The sequence below is a fragment of the Oppia nitens genome, unplaced genomic scaffold (assembly GCF_028296485.1).
Source record: "Oppia nitens isolate AA-2021 unplaced genomic scaffold, nextdenovo-longstitch-racon4-pilon3 scaffold3_pilon_pilon_pilon, whole genome shotgun sequence".
NCBI lineage: Eukaryota > Metazoa > Arthropoda > Arachnida > Sarcoptiformes > Oppiidae > Oppia > Oppia nitens.
In genome coordinates this window covers 9,461,746-9,485,784 of record NW_026533221.1, presented here as the reverse complement: position 1 = coordinate 9,485,784, position 24,039 = coordinate 9,461,746, and the positions used below count along the sequence as shown (strand labels likewise).

At 20.1% G+C, this 24,039-nt stretch overlaps 3 protein-coding genes across 3 annotated transcripts in view; 1 reads left to right on the top strand and 2 right to left on the bottom strand.

Annotated features, from left to right (window-relative positions):
- Nucleotides 1-11,160: 11,160 nt before the first annotated feature.
- LOC128958211 (G-protein coupled receptor 83-like) lies at nt 11,161-11,851 on the top strand. Its single transcript, XM_054304027.1, has 3 exons — nt 11,161-11,198; nt 11,424-11,679; nt 11,843-11,851. The coding sequence occupies exons 1-3, from the start codon at nt 11,185-11,187 to the stop codon at nt 11,849-11,851; spliced, it is 279 nt and encodes a 92-aa protein (XP_054160002.1). The 5' UTR covers nt 11,161-11,184.
- A 670-nt stretch (nt 11,852-12,521) lies between these two features.
- Nucleotides 12,522-14,273, bottom strand: LOC128957594 (putative phospholipase B-like 2). The gene has a single exon (XM_054303387.1). It carries the CDS (start codon nt 14,231-14,233, stop codon nt 12,536-12,538), a length of 1,698 nt encoding a protein of 565 aa, XP_054159362.1. The 5' UTR covers nt 14,234-14,273; the 3' UTR covers nt 12,522-12,535.
- A 6,310-nt stretch (nt 14,274-20,583) lies between these two features.
- LOC128958210 (G-protein coupled receptor 83-like) overlaps nt 20,584-24,039 on the bottom strand; it is a 32,862-nt gene continuing 29,406 nt past the window's right edge. The window contains exons 3-6 of the mRNA XM_054304026.1: nt 22,086-22,173; nt 21,742-21,814; nt 21,121-21,149; nt 20,584-20,849 (exon numbers count right to left, since the gene is read on the bottom strand). Of these exons, the coding sequence (XP_054160001.1) occupies nt 20,612-20,849; nt 21,121-21,149; nt 21,742-21,814; nt 22,086-22,173 (428 nt within the window). The 3' untranslated portion in view covers nt 20,584-20,611. The remainder of the gene's footprint in view (nt 20,850-21,120; nt 21,150-21,741; nt 21,815-22,085; nt 22,174-24,039) is intronic.

Below are 24,039 nucleotides of genomic sequence, written 5' to 3'. Positions count from 1 at the left end.
AATACAGTATTTATGTTATGTCTAATTGTTTTTATTTCTTTTTGCTTCTTCTTGTTATTTGCCTTTTAACCAATTTTTTTGGTTTTTTGTTTTTATTTTTGTTTTTTGAGTTAAGTTATCACTCACTGAATGTCAAACATTTGTGTCCATATGTTTGATAACTAGTTATATACTTTATTTTTATATAAAAATAAATTTTTATATTTAAAAAATAACTAATACTTCATTTATCTTGCTTACCACATCACTTAATGATAGTAATATCAATTTAATACTGAATTATTATTATTTATTTTTTTACATTAGACAACTAGTTAATGATTTAACTTTGTTATTCCTATAAAAGTTTTAATAATAATTATTTTTATAATACAGTATATACTTATAAATTATATAACAGTATTTTATAAATTGAATTGAGAAAATAAAACAAAATAAAAATGAATTAAAATTGTCTTAAAAGTATATATTAATACTATACTATAATATTAGTACTATAAAACTATTACATTGTATACTACTGTATAACTTGTTTGAGAAAAAATGATTTTTAATTTATTAGACCAACAACAGTGTTAGAATAAAAATAAAACAACTTATTATTATTATTATAATTTTCAGACAGTAATAGATGTTAAATATTGAAATATTTGATATATCATATTATATTTGTGGTGAGTGTGTGTGTGTGTGTGTAGTGTACAGTAGTGTAGCGTTTATGTAATGACATCTTTTTCAGTAACATATAAATCATAATATTAAATAATATATGAATTTTACAATTCACTTGTTATGATATATGTATTTTGTATAATATTAATAAATTTTGTATACAAAAACAATATATCTTTTTTCTAAACGATACAAATTACAAAATACTCTAAAAACTGTCTAACTTTTATTTTTTTAACAGATAATTAGCTGAGCATTTAAAATATGCTAATTTAAAAATCACTAAATTCATAAATGCTAAATCAATAATATGCAATTTATAATAAGCAATAATATAAATCAAATTAAATTTTAATACTTTAGTTACAATTAAATGTTATCAGGAAATGTTATGTTAAATAAAAGTAAAATAAAAATGAATGATATGTTACATTATTTTAAATATAATTAAATATTTTTATTACTAATTTTTGCTCATATGGTTGAAATTGAATGAAAAAATCAACTTTAAATGTCATTAGACATAAAATATTTTATAAATTCAATTATTAAAAAAAATGGTTATTATTTTATTTTAATATGTAAACTAAATTTTATTTTATATAAAATAATGCAACAATTTTTGATACAATTTATCTGATTATCTTTAAAATGCATACAACTGTAAAATTATATACAATTTATATTTAAAATTCAATTTTTATAAATTCAAAATAATCAGATATAATTTAGATATTTTTTAAGATTTTCATATTATTTTAGAATATTGTTATTTATTTGTACTTAAATTTTTGACTCTCTTTTTTCAATATAATCATTTATATACAACAATTTACAATAGTTTATAACATATACAAGAGAGTATATTTCAAAATAAAAATTGCACTTATATTTGTCAAATAAATATAAAATAAATTTGTCTCAACTCACTCACTCAGTGTTTAGTTTTTGTTTTTTATTACATTATTAAAAAGTTAAAATAAAAATCGATTTACAGAATAAAGTTATTACAGTAAAAGATATTATAAAACAATAAATTTATTTATTTTTGATATTTTTTTAAAGTTTATAGTTTTAATTTCAATAGTTTTAAACTATATTATCAATGTTTAATTTTAAATTAATTTGACTATGTATACTTTGAAAATTTAGTATAATTTTATAACAAATAAAAATAAATAATTATTTTATTTAGAAAAATATTTAATATTAATATTAAACAAAAATCGTATAAAATTTTATTATAAATTATTTCAATAATTTTCTATTTAAAATAACATATAAATACTTTTTTTTATTAAATTGTATGCTGAGCATTTTAAAAAATATCTATTACTTTTAAATAAAGACAACTATGGATTAAAAATATTGTAATTTAAATATAGATTAAATTAAAACGTTAAATAATTTAATATTTTATAATACGTTAATAATATATCAGTAAATTACTAATGTATAAAACTACAAATTCATATTGAAATTTAATTTGAATAATAATCAGTAACTTCATATAAAATAAGCAATTTTAGATAAATCCTAGAAATTCTATAACAAATAATAATTTTGATTGTTTTATTTTATTTTTCATTTACTTCATCATCAATTTATATTAATGTTTTCAATATATTTTATGTTAAATAAAAATATGATTAAAATGTAATTTTCAATATTTATATAAGAAATTATAAACTAATTAAATGTAATAAATGATAGAATATACAGTATATTATATATATATTATTCTTTATATATTTGAATGAGTTTACATTTATAATTAATGTTTTGCATTTAATAATTTATAAAATGCAATTAAAAGAGTTGTCTAAATTTTATTTTATTTTTATTAAACCACATTAATCTTATTAATCTTTAATTATTAAATTGTTTGCTAAATATACAATATTTATTAATAAATTATTTTGAAATTTCTATTAATTAGTCATTTTTACAAATCCTAGTTATCTTTTATAATATTTTATAAAAATTATTGGTTATAAGCTATATCAATATAAATTGTTTGAAATAATTTAATTATTATAATTCGTTTAGATATTTGATTTTTCTGATAAAATTTAATCTTTTTATTGTAAGGAAATTGATAATTATTTGCAATCTAAACGAATTTATATGAAAAACAATTTTATTATAACAACCAAATTAAAAAATTTTTCAGAAATTTTCATATCAAGCATTTCTAAATAAACCATAAATATCAATCAAAATACTAATAAAATTTTTAATTGATATTATATTGATTTAAATATGCTTATATAAATTGTATATAATGTATATACTGTATTATTTTCGTTTACTTTTAGTGAATTGAATAACAAAAAAATAATCATTTTTATTTTATTTGTTTCTATATTTTATTTTATTATTTACTATTAATAGTTATATAAAAGTTACTTAAATAGAGAGAGAGAGAGAGAGAGAGAGAGAGAGAGAGAGAGAGAGAGAGAGAGAGAGAGAGAGAATTTTATATAGTATTATTAAATATACACTAAATATATACACATATTTCATATCAAATTGTGATAACAATTATTGGGTCTTTATATTTAGAAAGTGAAGAGTGAGTGAGTGAGTGAGTGAGTGAGTGAGTGAGTGAGTTAGTGAGTGAGTGAGTGAGTGAGTGAGTGAGTGAGTGAGTSAGTGAGTGAGTGAGTGAGTGAGTGAGTGAGTGAGTGAGTGAGTGAGTGAGTGAGTGAGTGAGTGAGTGAGTGAGTGAGTGAGTGAGTGAGTGAGTGAGTGAGTGAGTGAGTGAGTGAGTGAGTGAGTGAGTGAGTTAGTGAGTGAGTGAGTGAGTGAGTGAGTTAGTGAGTGAGTGAGTTAGTGAGTGAGTTAGTGAGTGAGTGAGTGAGTGAGTGAGTGAGTGAGTAAGTGAGTGAGTGAGTGAGTGAGTGAGTGAGTGAGTGAGTGAGTGAGTTAGTGAGTGAGTGAGTGAGTGAGTGAGTTAGTGAGTGAGTTAGTGAGTGAGTGAGTGAGTGAGTGAGTGAGTGAGTGAGTGAGTGAGTGAGTGAGTGAGTGAGTGAGTGAGTGAGTGAGTGAGTGAGTGAGTGAGTGAGTGAGTGAGTGAGTGAGTGAGTGAGTGAGTGAGTGAGTGAGTGAGTGAGTGAGTGAGTGAGTGAGTGAGTGAGTGAGTGAGTGAGTGAGTGAGTGAGTGGTTAGGTAACAATGTCTACTGATTAGTCTTAATAAGAGACAAAAAACTAAGTCTAAGATAACAATCTTTTTTTTCGTAAAGCCTTAGGATGTTTGCGAAGCCATAAATATAACAAATCACAGCTATTATTGTTATACAGTATATATAGTATAATATAATAATTATGAAACAAAAATTTTGTTCACTACACAAATATAATAAAATTTATATATTATATTATAAAAATATATTTTTTAGTTTTAGTAATATTTAGACTAAATATTATATACCAAAAAATATTTTATTGTTATAATTTAATTAAAATGGTACGAAAAATTATTTTGTAGATATTATATTAATTTAAAAATTTATTAATAATTTAGTAAAAATATTACATTATAGCATTAAGTATTTGTATGCTAAATATTATTAATAATTATTAATAACTTAATAAATTTTATCCAATTAAATTAAGTGCTTAGAGCATGGATTTGACAAATTAAAATAACATTTTTTCTTATAGATAATTTGACAATAAAAACAATGAAAAAATTGTATACAATATAAAGTATAAATTGATTTACTTATTTATATATATATCAATGTATATAAAACAATTATTGAGATAGATGATGATTGATTTAAACATTTATAAATATATATTATGAAAAAACTAGTATTTTTGTAAATTGTATTACTATAATATTATTTGTTATTGTTCATTTTTATTAATTTATATGATTTTGTTTAATAATGTATATAATCTGATTGCGAAAGGTTTTGGATCTCAGGGGGTATAGGGGGTAAAATGGTAAAAAACTAAGTCTTGGGGGTAAAGTTATTGCATTTTAAACGGCTTAAAATTGCCTATAAATTCCATGAAAAAAATATTCCCAACTTAATTTATCAATACTTACAAAATATTTTTTTAAACAAATAATATTAATTTTTACAAATACATAATTTTTCAGAAAAATATAAAAAAGATCTAATTAATCTTTTTTTTGCAGTAATTAACTATTTTTAATTTAGTTATTTTGAATAGCATACGTTATATTTATTTATATTAAAATTCACTTTACATTATTTTTTTAATTAAAAAATTTATATATTTAAAAAATAGGCACTCGCAACCCTAGTATATAATATATTTAATATTTAATATAAAAGATAAAAATAACATTAATCAAAAATAACAGTTTTTGTATATTATAAAAGATATTAGCATATTATTATACAGTATAGTATATAATAATTTATATTGATGATTTATTAACATATTACTTGATTTTACATTTATTAGTATAATTTTATTTATGTATTATAGATAAATATTTGTATATTTTATTATGAACTAATGCATAAAACAATTTTATTTATGACAATATTATTAATCTCTATATAAACTTATTTAAAAACCAGAAATTTTAATTATATAAAATATTTAACTTAATTAATGCTAAATATACTGTAATGTGATTTCTTATAAAAAAAGTCTATCGCAAAATTCAATCACATAAATGCTCATATACAGTATATATATATATATATATATATATACATATAAAAAACTCAATTCATTTAAGTAATTATCATACAGTATATTGTTATTAAATAAAACAAGAATAACATAGAAATAGACGAATATTTATCATTTTACTTAATTAATTAGATTTTTTGTGCCGAAAATAAGATAAAAGCAAATTTTTAAAGTGCTTTATTGTTTTGTTTTATTTGTTTAAATGAATAGATTTTTTTCTATGTACAGTATGTGTGTATTTTAAGAAAATATATTTTTATGATTAAACAAGTTTTTTGTTAGTTTGTATTATTTTATGGAAAATTAAGCAATGTCTTTTTATACTCAATAGTGTGTATAAAATTTGTGTTAAAAGATAAATAATCAAACATATAATGAATGAAGTAATCTACTAATGAATATCTATTGCTTAACATTTATTACACAATATAAATAATGAATGTAAATTTTTTTTATTTAAGTAATAATATTATGTAAATATTATATTAAACTTCATTTTTTTAATGTCAACTAAAAATCTATTTTAATTATTTTTACATTAAATTTTACAATGGTAATATAAGCAAATATAGAATTAACTAAATACTTTACAATAATAGAACATTTAAATTATATTTAAATAACTACTTTATATAATAATAGTATATACAATAGTTTGTTTGAAATTAATCTTAATTATACAATAGATATTTTTTTAAATAAAAAATAATTTTGTTTATTGTTAAACAAATTGGTTTTTATGCCTATTTTCACAAACATAATAATATTTTTTTAATGAATGTCATCATCAATGATAAGATGATATATACTATTTATGTAAACACTCAATTTTATATAAAAAATATTTGTTTATTTGTCTTTTTCATTTATTATTTTTAAAAAATTACTTTTAATTTAAATTAATTAAAAATAATATTTAATTTTCAATCATAATATAAAATGACATATAATATTATAAATAATAGTAACATTTTATTATTAATTATGTAATAGCAATTAATTATCTAAATAAAAACATCTAAAAATATAAATACATTTATGTTAATTTTAATAAAGTTTTTTTTATCTATCAGTTAATAAATCAAATAAAATAATATTATTTTTGTATCCTAAATTATATTAGTTAATCTAATGACATACAATATATTATTCATATCATTACATAACATTTGATGAGATATATATATATGTAATTAAATCAATTGTCATACATTTTGACAGTTAATGACCACAAATATCATCAAAAATTTTTTTATCAGTAATTGAAAAGCATTGCCAATGCATTCCTTGTGGACAATATTTTTGTATTCATATTAATATAAAAATTTATAAATAAATAAATATATATCAAGTAATGTATTTGTATGTCATTTCCATTAGTGATGACAACATTGGTATTTGTGATCATTAGGTTTTTAAGATACCAATAGTTTGACATTTGAATTCATTAACACATAAGTAATCAATTGATATCAATTAACTTACATTTTGGGTTAACTATTAAATAGGACTGGCTTTTCCTTAGAGTCGATATTGAAATGCAATTATTATTAATAATAAATATTATTAAAAAGAAAAATTACAATTATTATTATTGAAATAATTGAAGTTAAATTATTTCATCAGATAAAGTAATTAAATAATAATTATTGACAATTTTATTTATTGTATTCATATGTTTATCATTTATATTGACATTTTGTTTGCTAGTTTAACATTATCTTAATATGAATAATAAAACTAATATATATATATGAATTTTATTAATTTTATTAATTAATATATATTTACAATTTTATTAATAAATATATATTTACAATTTTATTAATAAATATATATTTACAATTTTATTAATAAATATATATTTACAATTTTATTAATAAATATATATTTACAATTTTATTATAATTATATTACCGATAAGTATTTAATTATACTTATATTTATAATTTTTATACCTGTTATAGTATTTATATAACTATATGATATTTACTGTTAAGTTCTCTACTTTATTTAAAATAAACATTAATCAATAAATTTATTATTAAAACAGTATATTAGGTAATATAAATCAATTCGTTATCAATCATTAAATAATATAATATTCATATATCATATTAAACATTATTTTATAATAAGGATTGCATAATATTATTATAAGTATTAATATATAATTATTAATGGACCAATATTAATTTATAAATAAATACAGTATATTTAGTTTATGAAACTTTAGTCAATAATCTCATATTGATGTTTATATCACTGACACATATCTTATAAATAAATATTAATTATTAGATGATATATAATAAATATTAACTTTATTTCACATTTCTCTTAGCGCTTAATTTAGTAAATTGCATTAATTTTTTTATTAATATATAATAATTTAATAAAAGTAAAAGTTGATCATTGAATAGTATATTGAATTAACGTTTACTTAATATAAATTAATTTGCATATAGTTTTCTTATAGTTGATTATAACTATAATTATTGTGAATTCTTAAACTCTATTATTATGAACTAAAGATAAAAAACAAAACAATATTTATTTACATAATATTAGTATATTATTTTGTATTAATAATAAATAATTTTTTACAGCAATACAATTTATACAATTTATTAAACATTTGTTTTTATTAGATTAGATAACTAAATATATATATTTAAATTTTGCTTTTTAAATAATTATTATTCGTACAGTAGTATTATTATTATTTATATAAACAAAAATAAATAGTAATATGTTCAGTGTAAATTAATTATTAATACATAAGTCAAGTAGCAATAAATTAAAATCCGTGACATTTCCTACAGCCATTATTATCGCAATATTATTATTACTATTATTTTTATAATGATACTAAAATCTTAGCTTTTTTTCAAACTTATTGCTACTATTATATAAATATATTTATGTATTAAAACTATGATCATAATAAAAATATAACTATAAATAGTGTATATTAGATATATATATATATAAATAATGAGACATTACATAGTAAACTAGACAAAGGTCTATCTCAAACAAATATCTATAAATCTACCATGATAGTTTTTATTAATAATGGATTCCATATAAATAAAAATAAACAATAATAGTCAGTAAAAGCACTACTTTTATATTATAAGATTCATAACATTAGTATTATTTAAGCCATTATTGCTTATGTGTTGCTCTCAATCAATGTTTTAATGGCTTTCAAGTGGTTTATTGAAATCTTATTTCTATAGGATGAACATACAGTACATACACATATATTTACACACAAACACACACACACATACATACATACATATGGATAAACATACACACACTTTCCAAAGTAATAAAATGTTCAATAGAGTCCTTAAATTTATATTATATATACATTTATTATTCAATAATGGACTTAAACGTCAATTTTAAAATTTATAATTAGCTTAAAGCATAATCTAATAATAATTACTAAAATTTAATTAATATTTGTATTGTAAATACTGTTAATACTATTATTGTTAATTAAAATAATAGGTAGTATTGAAGCTAAACGTCGACAGCGCCACAAAAGACGCCGCATCCTAATGCTGGTCCTCGTTGTCGCCATATTTGCCATTTGCTGGTAAGGATTTAGCCGTTTGTTAGCTATTGTATCCTATTTTTATCATTGAATAATTAATTTGACCCAAAATTATAAAAGACATACCTATTAAAACTCATTAGTATTAAAACACACTTAATCTCTGTGTTTTAATGCAGTTTTTATCCCTAAATTACAGCAAAGAAAAAAGTCAAACAATTTCTGAATCAGTGTTTAGTATAAACTATCTTCAAAATGATAAATAAGTTAGTGTCCAATAAAATAAATACCGGTTCTCAATCACACACACACACACACACACACACACACACACACACACACACACACACACACACACACACACACACACACACACACACACACACACCATACATACAGTGGTTGTTTATGTGAGTTGTTTTTGGTCAAAAAAATAAATACAATGGGATTATCTGTTAAAACTAACAATTTTATTTTTGTGCGATTCTCCTATACGTATAATATTGTTACTGTATTTATAACTATAAAGTATTACTTTTACAGTATTGATATAATTTATATATATATTACTCTTTTTTCTTTGATTTTAGGCTTCCCTTAAATATATATCATTTACTGATGGATTCACATTTGGCGGCTTATAATTACAAGATATTTATCATGGTATTTTACTTGATATTTTCTAAAAGATTTATCTAGATCAATTTTTTGTTGTTGTATTGTATTTATTTTTATTTTGTTTAATTTAATCGTTTGACATTTAACAATAATTGTCTGACACCCAAATAGTATCAATAAATTATAATATCAATTGTATTTTTATACCTGTAGTAAACAGTTTCAATAAATTAATTTTTATCAGACAATTATAATACAAAATACTTTATATTAAAGTAAAATTATTTTTTAAATATATAAAATTCTTATAAAATTTTTAAATATATGAAAATTTATTTTTATATATTACAGTACATCAAAGTTTTATTTTGTTTTTATTTTTTGAATAGTATTATAAATTTTATGCTTTACTAAAATATAATTTAAATATCAAACTTTTCAACATTATTATTATCATAATTAAACTACAATATTCAAAAAATAATATATAAAATACTAAATTATTATAAAAGTTAAAATTATTATTAAAAACATGTTTAACAAAACATTGTTAGATTATAAAACATTAGAAAATAAAGAAAATATTTACATTATTTTAGAGATAATTAATTGCAAACAAACTTTTATTATTCACTTATTATGTATTAAAAACTAAGAAAACAAAAAATATTTATTATAAATCTTAAAAACAATTTTCTGATTATTAGTTTATTCTTAGTATTTTTGTAGATTAACTTCAAAAAGATTTATTAATATTAACAAATTCAATTTATTAACAAAATATAATATTATTTTTAAAGATTAAAATCTATAATATTTAAAACTAAAACCAATTTATTAAATTATGTATTGTAAATAGAGATTTAAACTGAAAATAATTACAACAAAATATTAATAAATTTATTTAAATAAAAATTAATATTAAATAAGATTTTAATACTCATAGGTTAAAAAATATACATTTATATTTATACTTTAAAAATAAAAAAATAAAATAATTATTGATTTTTATATATATATTTTAAAAACTGATATTTATTTATTTTTGTTATTTTTATAAAATCTAAAATACATTAAATTTAATATAAACCTTTTAATGTAGTTTTAAATTTATTTGCCGTATTATTGTAAGATATATATAATCTAATATGATGAATTAAAAATAAATAAAAATTTTCATCTATTTATTCTAAAATTTATAAAATACTTTATATTATTTGTACACTAAATATTTTTTTTATATTAGTATCTTATTAGATTAAGTATAATAGCACAAAATATTTAAAATAATAGTATTAAAAAAATATTTTTAAAAATAAATTAAATTTATTATTACTAGTGATTGAAATCTAACAATTATACATTATTAATATTCATATTCTTTATTAATTTAATTTCAAAATATAATTAGATATTCAATAAATTATCGTTTTTTTAATTATATAAAATATTTTTATTTAATAATAATATTAATTATAATAATTTATAATTATTTTTGAAACTATTATTTATTGTATATTAAATATTTTAAGAAATAATTTTTAATTTTATTTATAAGAAAACTTATTATTATTATTTTTTATCTATGAAATTGATTTTTAATTATACAAAAATATTTTTCAGTGCCATTGGTTTGCTATGTCATCCGTTTGGTATGTATAACATATTAATCACTAATAAAAAATAACTATTATATAACATTTACTGTATAAAAATTGATTGACAAGCAAACAAACAAACAAAAATGTGTGACTAATGATAATTTTGTCACTAATAATTAATTATTATTATTTCTAAAAAAAAATATTTTTTTTTACATCACACCCAACCATATGACATACAACTACCGGTCTCTTTGCTGATCATCAAATCAATAGCTATAATCCATTTATCTACTGTTGGTTGAATAAGCCATTCAGAAAAGGTGCCAAATTGATACTGTCGTACCTGATGTGCTGGTGCTCTCCAATGGACCAATCGTTGTCAGCAGTGACTAGAGGTAGAGCTACAACTACCGCTGTCACCAGTCATAACAATCATCACCGGTTAGTGGGCGACACTAATAATACGGTAGACGCCGATGCCGTCACTCGACAAACCATTGAACTGAATATAAGGACCACTACAACGCCTGTCGACAGCAATGATAACAATATTATTATTTCATTGTAAACGACAGTATAATAATAATAAAAAGATGTAAACATTTTTTTTAAAAAACTGAAATCCTAAACTAATTGTATTGAAATGTTTTATTTTAATTATTTTTGTTTACTCATTAAATACTCAAAAACAGATTACATAATTTTTATGTTTTTAGATTGAAATTTACAAAAACATCTAAAAATATTTATTAATTATTTTGTTGTTAATAAAACTTTAATTATAAACTGTTATTAGACAGTAAGATATTTTGATATTTTTATTGATTTATTTTTTTCCATTTGATTTAAATTTTATATGAATTTCTAATATAATTTTAATATTACTAATAATATATTAAAAATTTATATGAAATTAATTGAAAAATTTTATAAGTTTATTATATATATACTGTATATACAAATATAAAAATATTATTGTAAATATAATTATTTTAATTTATATAATAATTTTGTCTGTTAATCTCTATTAATTAGTATGATTAATAATTTACAATATACAATACAATATAATTTATAATATTTAAAAACATTAATCAGGGTAAATTTCTATTAATAATAAAAACATTATTTTATCTTGTAGAAACTATTATATACATAAAATTAATTATTCAAATGTTTATCAAAATACCATTTGAATAATTAATTTTATGTAGAAAATAGTTTTTTTCAATCTTATTTTATAAAAATATTATTGTTTATAAAAACATATTTATATCTATAAATAAATATATACTAATTATATATTTTGGTTTAATAAAGTGGAAACAATTATGTTTTATTAATAAATTAAAATTTATTAAATAATTTTAAGGTTTAAACTAAATCTAAATATTATCATAACATCTGTTAAAGTTAATAGCATTAACACTTAGCGGTGACCATTGGACGTGAACCGGTGGAAATTGGAAACTATCGGGTTGTCCGCTATGCAGGACACCAGTGATTCGGGTGTTTGACCACTGAAACGGTGGCTGATTGTCATAAGTGGGTCCACTGTTGACTATCATTTCAAGTTTGACAAACATTTCTTTGTTTGTCATTTTGACGTCAATCGCACCGTGCGATCGAAAGGCCAAACTGCCGAACGGATAGCGACCATTAGGATCGTTGAGATCACTTCGGGCTGCGATAGCATATTCGCCAGTATATGGAGGACTACAGTTACATCGGGAAATCGGATCGTTACGGAAGTCATTATATCGCATAAGTTTATACAGTGACGACATGTCTATTACTTTATTAACGTCACGTTTAAATATCAGAGCTCTGGCCGTACGATTGTATGTAAAGAAATCGCCGTATTTGGTCACTTGAGTCGGATAATCGCTGTTATCGAAAATAGTTTGAAAGTACGGCACGTTATACGATGGCCAGTAGTTTTGTTCGCGTAGCACATGTGTAACATCGGCCGACTCTACGAGACCTGGTATCTGTTCGACCACCCAAAGTACACCACTGGCCAATTGGTCGACAGGCTTACCCTTTTGGAATCGATTGTAGTCTATAACCATAAATTGATTATTATATGTACCGGAATTATATTTGCTAAATATTTTTGCCCACTCTTGGCCCGATCGGGCCATACGATTGGCCACCAGATTGCGAATAAACTCGAACACAATTTTGTCGGCCACAACATGAGACCACAAAGTATCGTTAAAGTTGCCAATAGTGGTCTCCAACACTGTCAGACCACTATTGATCAGATAGTAGTCGTCCACCGAATATATGACTCCAGGATATCCTGAAAACGATACGGCAGTTCCCGATATGTTTCTGTAGTTCAGGTTATAGTTCTTTACGATTCGCAACATCTTTGAAAAACCGGCCCAAGTATTGTGTGCTACATATAGGTCACTGCCGTCGGGCAATACCCGAATTATTGCCGAACAATGGCCATCAAAATAGTCGTCGGTTCTGGATTTGCCTTTAATAGCCTGTCCGAGTTCATCCAGTTCCTCAAACAGATTTAACAGATAAAGACCGGTAATGTTGACATCCAGGCGCACACCACCTCTCGGTTTTATGTTATATCTGGCCTCTCGATACCCATCTTCGAGACCCGTTATCTGTATTAACGACAACTCTATTTGGCGCCAATAGACGTCAGTTTTGGCGAGATTTGCAATTTGCGATTTCATAAAATCGACATTTTTGGCCACAAATGCAAACAATTTGCTACAATAATCGGATTGATTGTCGCAATAATGTTCAACATTGTTATGCCAGTGAAGTTCAATGAGATCGGCAGTCAATTGGCCCTCAATTAGGCCGCTATAGTAGGCCTGTTGCGAGTCTTCCAGAGAGCCGTTCGTGTGAATGGCTAACTGAGCCCAACCGGTAGTGTTGATGTTCTGGTCATAAACGGCCCAAACGGCACAGTCAGTCAAATTGTCAACTTTTTGGGTCACATTTTTCAAGTTACCTTTTAAATCAATATATTTAACAACTTTTGTATTGTAGACCACATTGAATAATGTTGTTAATAATAAAAGTATTGAAACAAATAATTTTAAACTCATTTTTAAAAAATAAATGTTTTTATTTTTAAATGAAATATCAGAAACTAAATTAAATGATAATTATATTGAATGACAATAATTTTTTAAAGAAATCGCATTTATTATAAAATAAATATAACTATAAATACATAATACATATACAAATTTATCACTAATACTACTACTAATGAACTTTGAAAAATGATAAATAATAGATAAATTTATTACAAATCTATTAAAAATGTTTGATATTTTGTAATTTGACATTTATTTTAAACAAATATTATCTATTTATTGTTCTCATACTGTATTTGTAACGATAGTATATACATAATAGTGAAATTATAACCATAATATATCGTATAATATAAAGTATAAATAATTAAAAAATAATTAATTTCTATAAAATTATTGAATATCTATGATAATAGATTAATTTATAACTCATAACTTTAACAATTAATATAACAATAATACTATTTAATAAGAATAGAAAACTATTTAAAATAATTAAATATTAATTATAATAAATATTAATTTATATTATAATTATTTAATAAACAAAACTAAAATAAATAAAATTTTATTTGATTTACACAATTTTAAATTATAATTCGATAATAAATAAATATGTATTTTAGAAGATAGATGTCACCTAGTACATTCGTAAATTTTTATTTTACTGATAAAAATTACTACTAATAATATTTTTTTAAAACTTCAAGTTTTGTACAAAATATAATCTAAGTCTAATATTTTTAATGAATTTGAGGTAATTATTATTAAAAATTTAGTTTTATAAAACATTAAAACTTTGAGCTGATAATGTAAATAATATTTAGAGTTTTATTTATAATATTTCTACTTTAGCAAATTAAATTATATTTTTTTATTAAAAAAAACAAAATTCAGTAAAATTATTATTTAAATATTAATACGAACTTAGTATAAAAATAAATAAATTCACTTATGATTAATGCGAGTCAGTGTGCTATTAGTATAAAAAAACAAAATCAAATGATTGAAAAAAATTATATATAAAATAAAAAGATTTTCCTATTTTTGTTTGTTTGAGTTTTATTTTTGAAAGAAAAACTATATATTCAAATCAATAAACAAATGATGAAAATAGTAACTAAACATACAATGAATGAATGAATGAATGAATGCATTGTATTGTATATACACTATAGACACACATATTTTGTATATAAAACTCATGAATAAAGAAGAAACTCATGTCTATTGTTTGATTGATTAGTTGTTATCTTAAAAGAATATAAGAGATTACTATTACTATTATGTGTTGTTTTTTTTGTTATCAATTTTTTATGTTTGTATACAATTTTAATAAATAAATAATGAATACCAATAAACAATTTTCAATATTAATATTTCTATTATTATTACTGTAACATAATAATAATATTATTATTATATATGCATATTAATAATAGAGTATTTTAGCCTATTTTTATATTTAAAAATGTCAAATAACATTAGTATATTGAAAATTTCCAGGTAATTGGCATCACCATAAAAATTAGTAGCTCACACATGTATAAATAAACATTAAATTTTATTTATTTTTATTATTTTCAGGTTATATTTAACATTAGTCATATAAAATAAGCCATACTATATAATTACAAAATTATTTGTTAAATGTAATTTTGTTGTTGTTGTTATAAATATCATCAAACTGTTTACAGTTATTGTGAAATAGAAAAATATATAGTTGTTATGATAACAATATCAATAGAAAATAAAATTACACAATATATCAGAATCTATGGCTTCAATAAATTATTTAGGTGTATAATAAGTATATTGACCATGATTATTGGATATAATGAGCATGGTTCATTTATATATATATATTATAAATAAAAGACTATATAAAGTAAACTAATCGTCAATATTTATAACCAAAATTTTATCAAATAATACAAAAAAAAATATTTTTTGTTTAGACAAATACTGCAAGTTTTTGTGAAATAAATATTTATTTTGATTTTTTCAATAATATTTTTATGTTATTTAGAAAAACACTTTACTCTAATATATTACATTTTAAATTAAATTGTATTATTATATTAATAAATGTCATATTAGAAAATATGCTTACAATTTAATGAATAACAATGAATTTCATAGTAAAAATATTATATAACAGTCGTTTATGCAACTAAATTACTATTTATGTTTTTGAGTTTTTTTTTATTTTTTAAAATCTATTAATATATAATTTGTACGCATTTAATATAATAATTAGACTTTTAAATTCTAGGCATTTTAATATATCTTTACTAATTATTAAAAAATTATAGTTTTTATATTAATATTGTTTATAAAAATTATTACTGATAATATAAATTTTATATGTAATCATAAAAAATCATAATTTTAATTTTGTAATAGAATATAAATAATAATCATTATAATTGTAAATTTTAAATAAGTATTTTCTAATTTATTAAAAAAAAGATTAAAAATGATAAACGAGTAAAAAAACTTTACTTAATTAGATAAAGTTTTAATAGAAAATTTTATTAATAAGATAATAATATATTTATATTATATACTATAATTTCAAAAATATAGTTAAAAATAATTATTTATACTTATTATGAAATTATTGTTTTATAACATCTATATTTACAAAGACTAATAATACATGTTTAAAATATTTTACTATAATTATTGTAAATTATTGTAAATTATGATAATTATATATTTTATGTTTCTCAATACTAATGTTTATAAATGTAATTATTATCTAACTTATTTAATCATTATTAATTTACATAATAAATTAGATGGTAAATAAACATTTTGAGTAATAAATAAAAAAAATGTTAGCACAAAATAACTATTCATAGTAACAAAAAAAAAACAAAATTTTTATGTGTTATAAGCAATAAATTTTAATAAATAATGTGAAATTGAAAAAATCAATTCAATTTGTTTTATCACATCTATAACAACAACAGAAAACAAATGTATTTAAATATTTTCTATTGATTTTGACATTTCAGATATTTTATATATATATATATATTTATAAAATATAGTTATATATTATATATAATATTTAAATATCAATATATGATATACTTTAACTATAAGATGACAACTACTTTCTCATCGAGTGTTTTGTTTGCACTTTTAAATCGAAATTTCGATTATAAACAAATAACAACTTAAATATCACAATAAATAAAATAAAAAATAATATAATGTATTTTAAGCAACATTAGACAATTTAAACATTTATAATGTTATTTAATTTAATCAATTATTGCTTTCAAATATTATATATTTTTATAAATATCTTTTAACAAAATGTTTTCATTAAATTTGAAATACAACTTAAACTACTAAATGTATATAAATAAAAAATATATGTATTATTAATGTAAAAATTAATGTAGCTTAAATACTAAATGCCTAACTAATAATATTAAATATTATATGTGATTTATCAAAATATATTTTACATTACAAATACATTATTAAAGATACTAAAGTTTAGTAAATATACTTTTTTATTTAATAAAAGTAATGTATTAAATAAAATTTTGTAGTTATAAAAAATTATCAATTATTTAACAAAATTACATTCTTTCTAACAGGTAAAAAACAAATTAATAATTAATTAAAAAAATTATGCAATTTAAATGATTATGTACATTTGATATAAAACAATGTATAAAATATATAAAAAAATTATATTTGCAGATATTTACAATAGATTAATTATATATAATAACTTATTAACTTTAGTTTAGTCTAAATAGTATGACATTTTCCTTAAGTAAATATTGATAAGTTAAGAGAGAGAGAGAGAGAGAGAGAGAGAGAGATCAAGTATCTTATTGAATGACAAATAGCATTGTATTTATTGAAGTGTATATAAGTTTGAGATTTTTGATATAAATAATACAGTACTTTATGTCCAAATAACCCACTTTTTCCCACAAAATTTAATTGCACTCTTCATTCACTGACTAGGCTTTTGGGTAAACATATCGACGTCAATGTCATCACATAATACTGTTTACTAAATTCAACGACAAAAGAGACTTACATTTATAATAAATGTCTTTTCAAATCCTTATATTATAAGTATATTGAAATATAGTGTAAAAATTGTATAAAAATATTTCTTGAATTCCGATTCAAACTTTAGGATCAATGACTTGTGTTTGTCCGTCAAATATTTAAAACTATTACATTTTATCCGAAAAAAAATAATTTACTAAATTTACTTATTTATTACTAAACAATTACTGATTCAATTCAATAATAGAATTTTCTTTATAGAAATATAAATATTAATCATTTATTATATACAGTATATTATTATATAAATATATATTTTTTATAAATCAAATAACTATTGACGCAGTCATTGATAAAAAAATATAGTTGGGATCAAAATTCTGGGCATTAATAGAGAGAAATTTTGATAAACTATATAAAGTATATAACTTTGTATACTATATATATTATATATAACTAAAATAAGAGTTCATCTCTTAAAATAGTAGTTTTTCATAAGATGATAGATATGAAAACTATTTTTTTTTATATATACAATAACAGTGTATATATATATACAGAATATATATGTATTTTTATATATCTATTATAAGTCACCGGAGATTTGTCAGTGTAGATGTCGAGTATTGCTGAAAAAACACATAACATATAAAATAATAATAATAATAATAATAATAACGGTAGACGTGTTGATGTCTATATATTTTTATGATATTATATAATAGTTTTAGTTATTTGTTTACAGACACCACTACTACTCAGTGTTTTTTACTGTAATAAATGTTATATGTATTGTTGACATCTCTTTATTGATGATTACAATAAGCATCGAGAGGTCAGTCAACATAAAAATAATAGATAGCTTCGAGAAATATATAAATTTTAATAATATATATATATAATACTATACTGTATATGTTTATGTATAGATTATATATATCTATATATAATTCAATAAAAAATAGGCCAAATATCTATAATCATATTTAAACTGTAAAATTTTGATATATTACACAATGCAGGGTTTTAAAAATGGCAGGCATAAACAAAAGATGTCAATTTTACAAAATGCCTGCCCTGCCTTTGCCATGCCCTGGGGATCTATTTTCAGTTGGTGACACCTATTATTTTAATTTTATATTAATTAATTTATAAAACATTGTTTTATCAATATATATGTTTGTATTTTTGTTTTGCTTCAATTAAAAGGTAATATCATTGGAAATAAGTATAAAATTGTAAATTTAATTAACACGCTAAAAACGCTAAATTATATTATTTTTATAAATACAGTTGTTAAAATGGCAGGCAAATAAAATAGATGCCAAAAATGCCAGGCATTTATGACATCTATTTGGGCATTGCCAGGGCAGGCATTTATTTCCTTAAAACCCTGAATACATGTATTTTATAATTTTAAAAATTTATATTATTTTTATATAGATTTTCATTTACAGTATTTACTGGACAAATGTTATATTAGGTTAGATAATAGCGGATACTGTATATTTTATATATATCATATTTGTAAATGATTAGACATTAATATTGATTTTCATAGTTTATTATGCTTATAAATGTTAAAATTAATTGTATATTATTCAATTTATAATAACAATATATATTTCTAATTAAATTTTTTTAAATTATACAAATTAGCAATTTTAACATTATTTTTTATTAATTAATTACAATATTTTTTTTGTCAAAATTAAAAATAACATATTTACAATTTACAAAAAATAATAAAGAATATAATTTTTTTATAAGAATCACATACATTAATTTACAATTATTTTAATTAATTTTATGAAAAATAATAAAAAAAAACATTTATTATTAATTATATCAACTTATAACAATATTAATATTAAATTTTCAATAGATTTTTTAAAAAAAACATAACGTCCATCATATTTATAAGATATTAGTACATCAATTAAAAATTTAATAATATTGTACAGTACTGTATATTTATAATACTGTAATAATGTTTTAAGTATTAAAAAATCCACAGTTAATTATCTGTATAGATATTAATTTTTTATAAATTCACAATAATTAAAATTTATAATACAAATATTAAATCTTTTAAAACTTCATTTAAACTATAGACTAAATATAAAACAATAATTAATTTATTTTTTTAAAAATAATTATTAATAAATAATTTATATATATATTAAAAAATTAATATTTCTAAATTAAAACAAAATTTGTTATAATTGTAAGCTATAGAATTGTAATATTTAAAATAAATTATTATAGTTTATTTAATTTACAATATAATAACTTTATTTCCAATTAGTTTATCTTCATAATAGCAATGATGTCCTAAAACGATACAATATTGTTGTTGTCATTGTTGTCATTATTATCGACCGGTGTTATAGCTGTAAGTATATTGAGTTCAAGTGTTTGTCTGGTAATGGCATCAACCTCTACGGTATGATTGTTGTTATACAATCGGTCAGTAACTGGCGGCGGGCACCGGCACATCAGGTACGACAGTATCAATTTGGCACCTTTTCTGAATGGCTTATTCAACCAACAGTAGATAAATGGGTTATAGCTGTAGTAGTAGTAGTAGTAGTAGTAGTAGTAGTAGTAGTAGTAGTAGTAGTAGTAGTAGTGGGTAGTAGTATACGACACCCGAAGTATTAATTACAGTTTGTTTTTGTGTGGGTTTACGAGTGAGAGAAATAAAATATGCAACAAATTAATTAAAATAATACCAAAGCTTTTTTTAATGATAAGTCAAGTATGTTTGTAATGTAATGTCAATCAAAATGTTATAATAAAATAATACAAAAAAATATTAGTGATTAATGGTGTATACGTACCAAACGGATGACATAGCAAACCAATGGCACTAAGATTTTAGAAAAATATTTACTTTTAATTAACAATTTTTAATAATTATTATTATGCTTAATTTAATAATAGTTTTTTCTAAATTATTTCAATATTTAATAAGTTAAATTGTAGGAAAAATATAAATATTAATAAAACTAATAAGCATATAAAATATATAAGTTAAAAAACAAATATATTAATATAAAAGACTACAATGTTAATTAGTTAAATAAATATATGTTTAACTGTATATATATAAATTTTATATAAGTATCTCATTTAGTTAATGATGCTAAAAAACACTATACAATATCTATGGTCTATATTAATATTATTATAGGTTATAATTTATAGCTTTATATATATAAATTATTTTGAACTAAATAATTAAGGAATAGCGTTATTATTATAATGTTCAATAAACAATATAGTTAGTTGACTTATTAAATATTTACAAATCAAATTAATATTATATAAGAAAAAATATATTTCAAACAGTTTGATGCAATTAATGATATTTCTAATAATTAAATCAAATTTCATATAATTTAATTCATTAAATTAATTAAGATCTAGAATAATTAATTAATTAATTAAATCATTGATACCATTATGAATATCTTGTAATTATGTGGTGCCAAATGCAAGTCCATTAGTAAATGATAAATATTTAACGGAAGCCTAAAATTAATTAAAAAATTAATTATTATCGATAAAAATGAATAAATACAATAAAAAAAATAAAAATTCATATTTAATACTATTATTAAATAATAATAAATAAGTGAACATTTGTTGACTAAAATATTTTATTTTACAATTCTGTTAAATTATAGAAAAATAAATAAATGTTAATTGTGTGATACAATTGAATAAATATCTATCTATTAATTTATATGTTTTTTTAATCATTAAATAATAGGACTTAATTAACAAACAGCTATACCCTTACCAGCAAATGGCAAATATGGCGACAACGAGGACCAGCATTAGGATGCGGCGTCTTTTGTGTCGCTGTCGACGTTTAGCTTCAATACTACCTGTAATTTAATATAATTGTAAAGTAAATATTTTATACTTTGTATTAAAACTGTCAAAAATTGTATATTTAGTAATATTCATATTATTCTGTAAGACAAAAATTAATATAATAATTATTATTAAATTTAAAATTAACACTTAATAAATATTAAAATGCAATCAAAAATTATATATTATAATATATGATTATAATGTATAATTAAAATAATCTAAAAATTTTATTTTAATATAAAAGGTATATTATTATATTTTATTATGATTTTATAAATTTATCTATTTTTGACATAATAAACATTTGATCAGACAATCCATAATTATAGTAATTTATATAATTCAATATTAAGTAGAATATATTTAGTTTTTAATAGACTATTTATTTTACTGAACATATTTTATATAACAAACATCAATCAAATTATTTCCGATTTATCCAACAAAACAATATAAAGCAATAATAAGACAACAACTTTCTTCGACTATATTATGGTTTTCTTGTTTGACAATAATTTTATGCATTTATATACAGAATGTATGCCTTTACTAATATTCTCTTTTTTTGTACTCTCTCTCTCTCTCTCTCTCTCTCTCTCTCTCTCTCTCTCTCTCTCTCTCTCTCTCTCTCTCTCTCTCTTACAAACATACTTTAGTAATGATAACGATGTGCCATTAGTTTCAATGGCATTGCTTGTAAGCCATATAAATGTTCAGCCATTGAGATGTCTGTGATTTGTAATATCGACACCAAACTACTGGCATATGCCAGAGCACCGGCACTTTCATACACACATAGATAAGCATTAACTTTTAATGTAATCTACAAATTCTAGACTAAAATAATATATTGAATATTATATATATACTGTATAACAATTGTATGTCAGACATTGTCATTGTCGTAAGTTTTAATAATAATAATAATAATAATAATAATAATAATAAATTATATGGCTTACTTTTATTATTGTAATATAAAATTTAATAATAAATATACAATAACTATAGTTTAGTTTGGTTACAAAAAAAATTGGGATATCAATATTTATTATCATTAAAATTTCTATTAAGTTCTATAGCAGGTAAATGCATTTAATAATTGCATGATTTTTTTTATTTACTCTACTATACTCACATACAATACATCAGTGAATATACTATATAGTATTTTAAGTATATTTTAATTAAATTTAGACACATATATTATATAAATAGATTTTTTATATATTAAAACTTAGTGAAATTTACATAATATTATGTGTGTGTATCTGATGTTTTAATATAAACTACAATATATTAATTGTGTCAAAAAAATCAACGTCTAAAATGTTTAATACATGTTTTAAATGTTTTATAGACAGTTTCATTCAATTTATATAAGAATTTAGAAAACTAACTTATCGTATATCTTATAAATCATTTAAATATTGTATATAAATAACTAGTAAACTCATCAATAAATAATAAAATAAATTTAAAAAATATATATTGTAGTGTTTAATCAAAATAAATAAAGAAATCAAATTTTTTATTGTGGTTATATCGTAAATATTAAATACACAGAAAAATTATATACATATAAAATACAAACATATTTTTAAATAATTTTTTTATGTTTTCACCTGTGGTTTATAACAAAAATATAGTTATAATACTCAATAAAATATATATATCATATCATATGCCATAGGTATCAGTATTACACAGTTGTCTCAAATGTTAGGTATGGTTAGGAGATTTGGGAATTTTGTTTTACTGAAAAAAATGTCGAAATCTAATGCAATTTGTTTATATAAATATATAAATTTCTAACTGCTAAACTATGTTTCTATTTTACTGTTAAAATATTAATTTATGTATCTCAATTATCT

What these genes read in the sequence shown, in the direction of transcription:
- LOC128957594 (XM_054303387.1), bottom strand. Translation starts at nt 14,233, where the DNA reads ATGAGTTTAAAATTATTTGTTTCAATACTTTTATTATTAACAACATTA.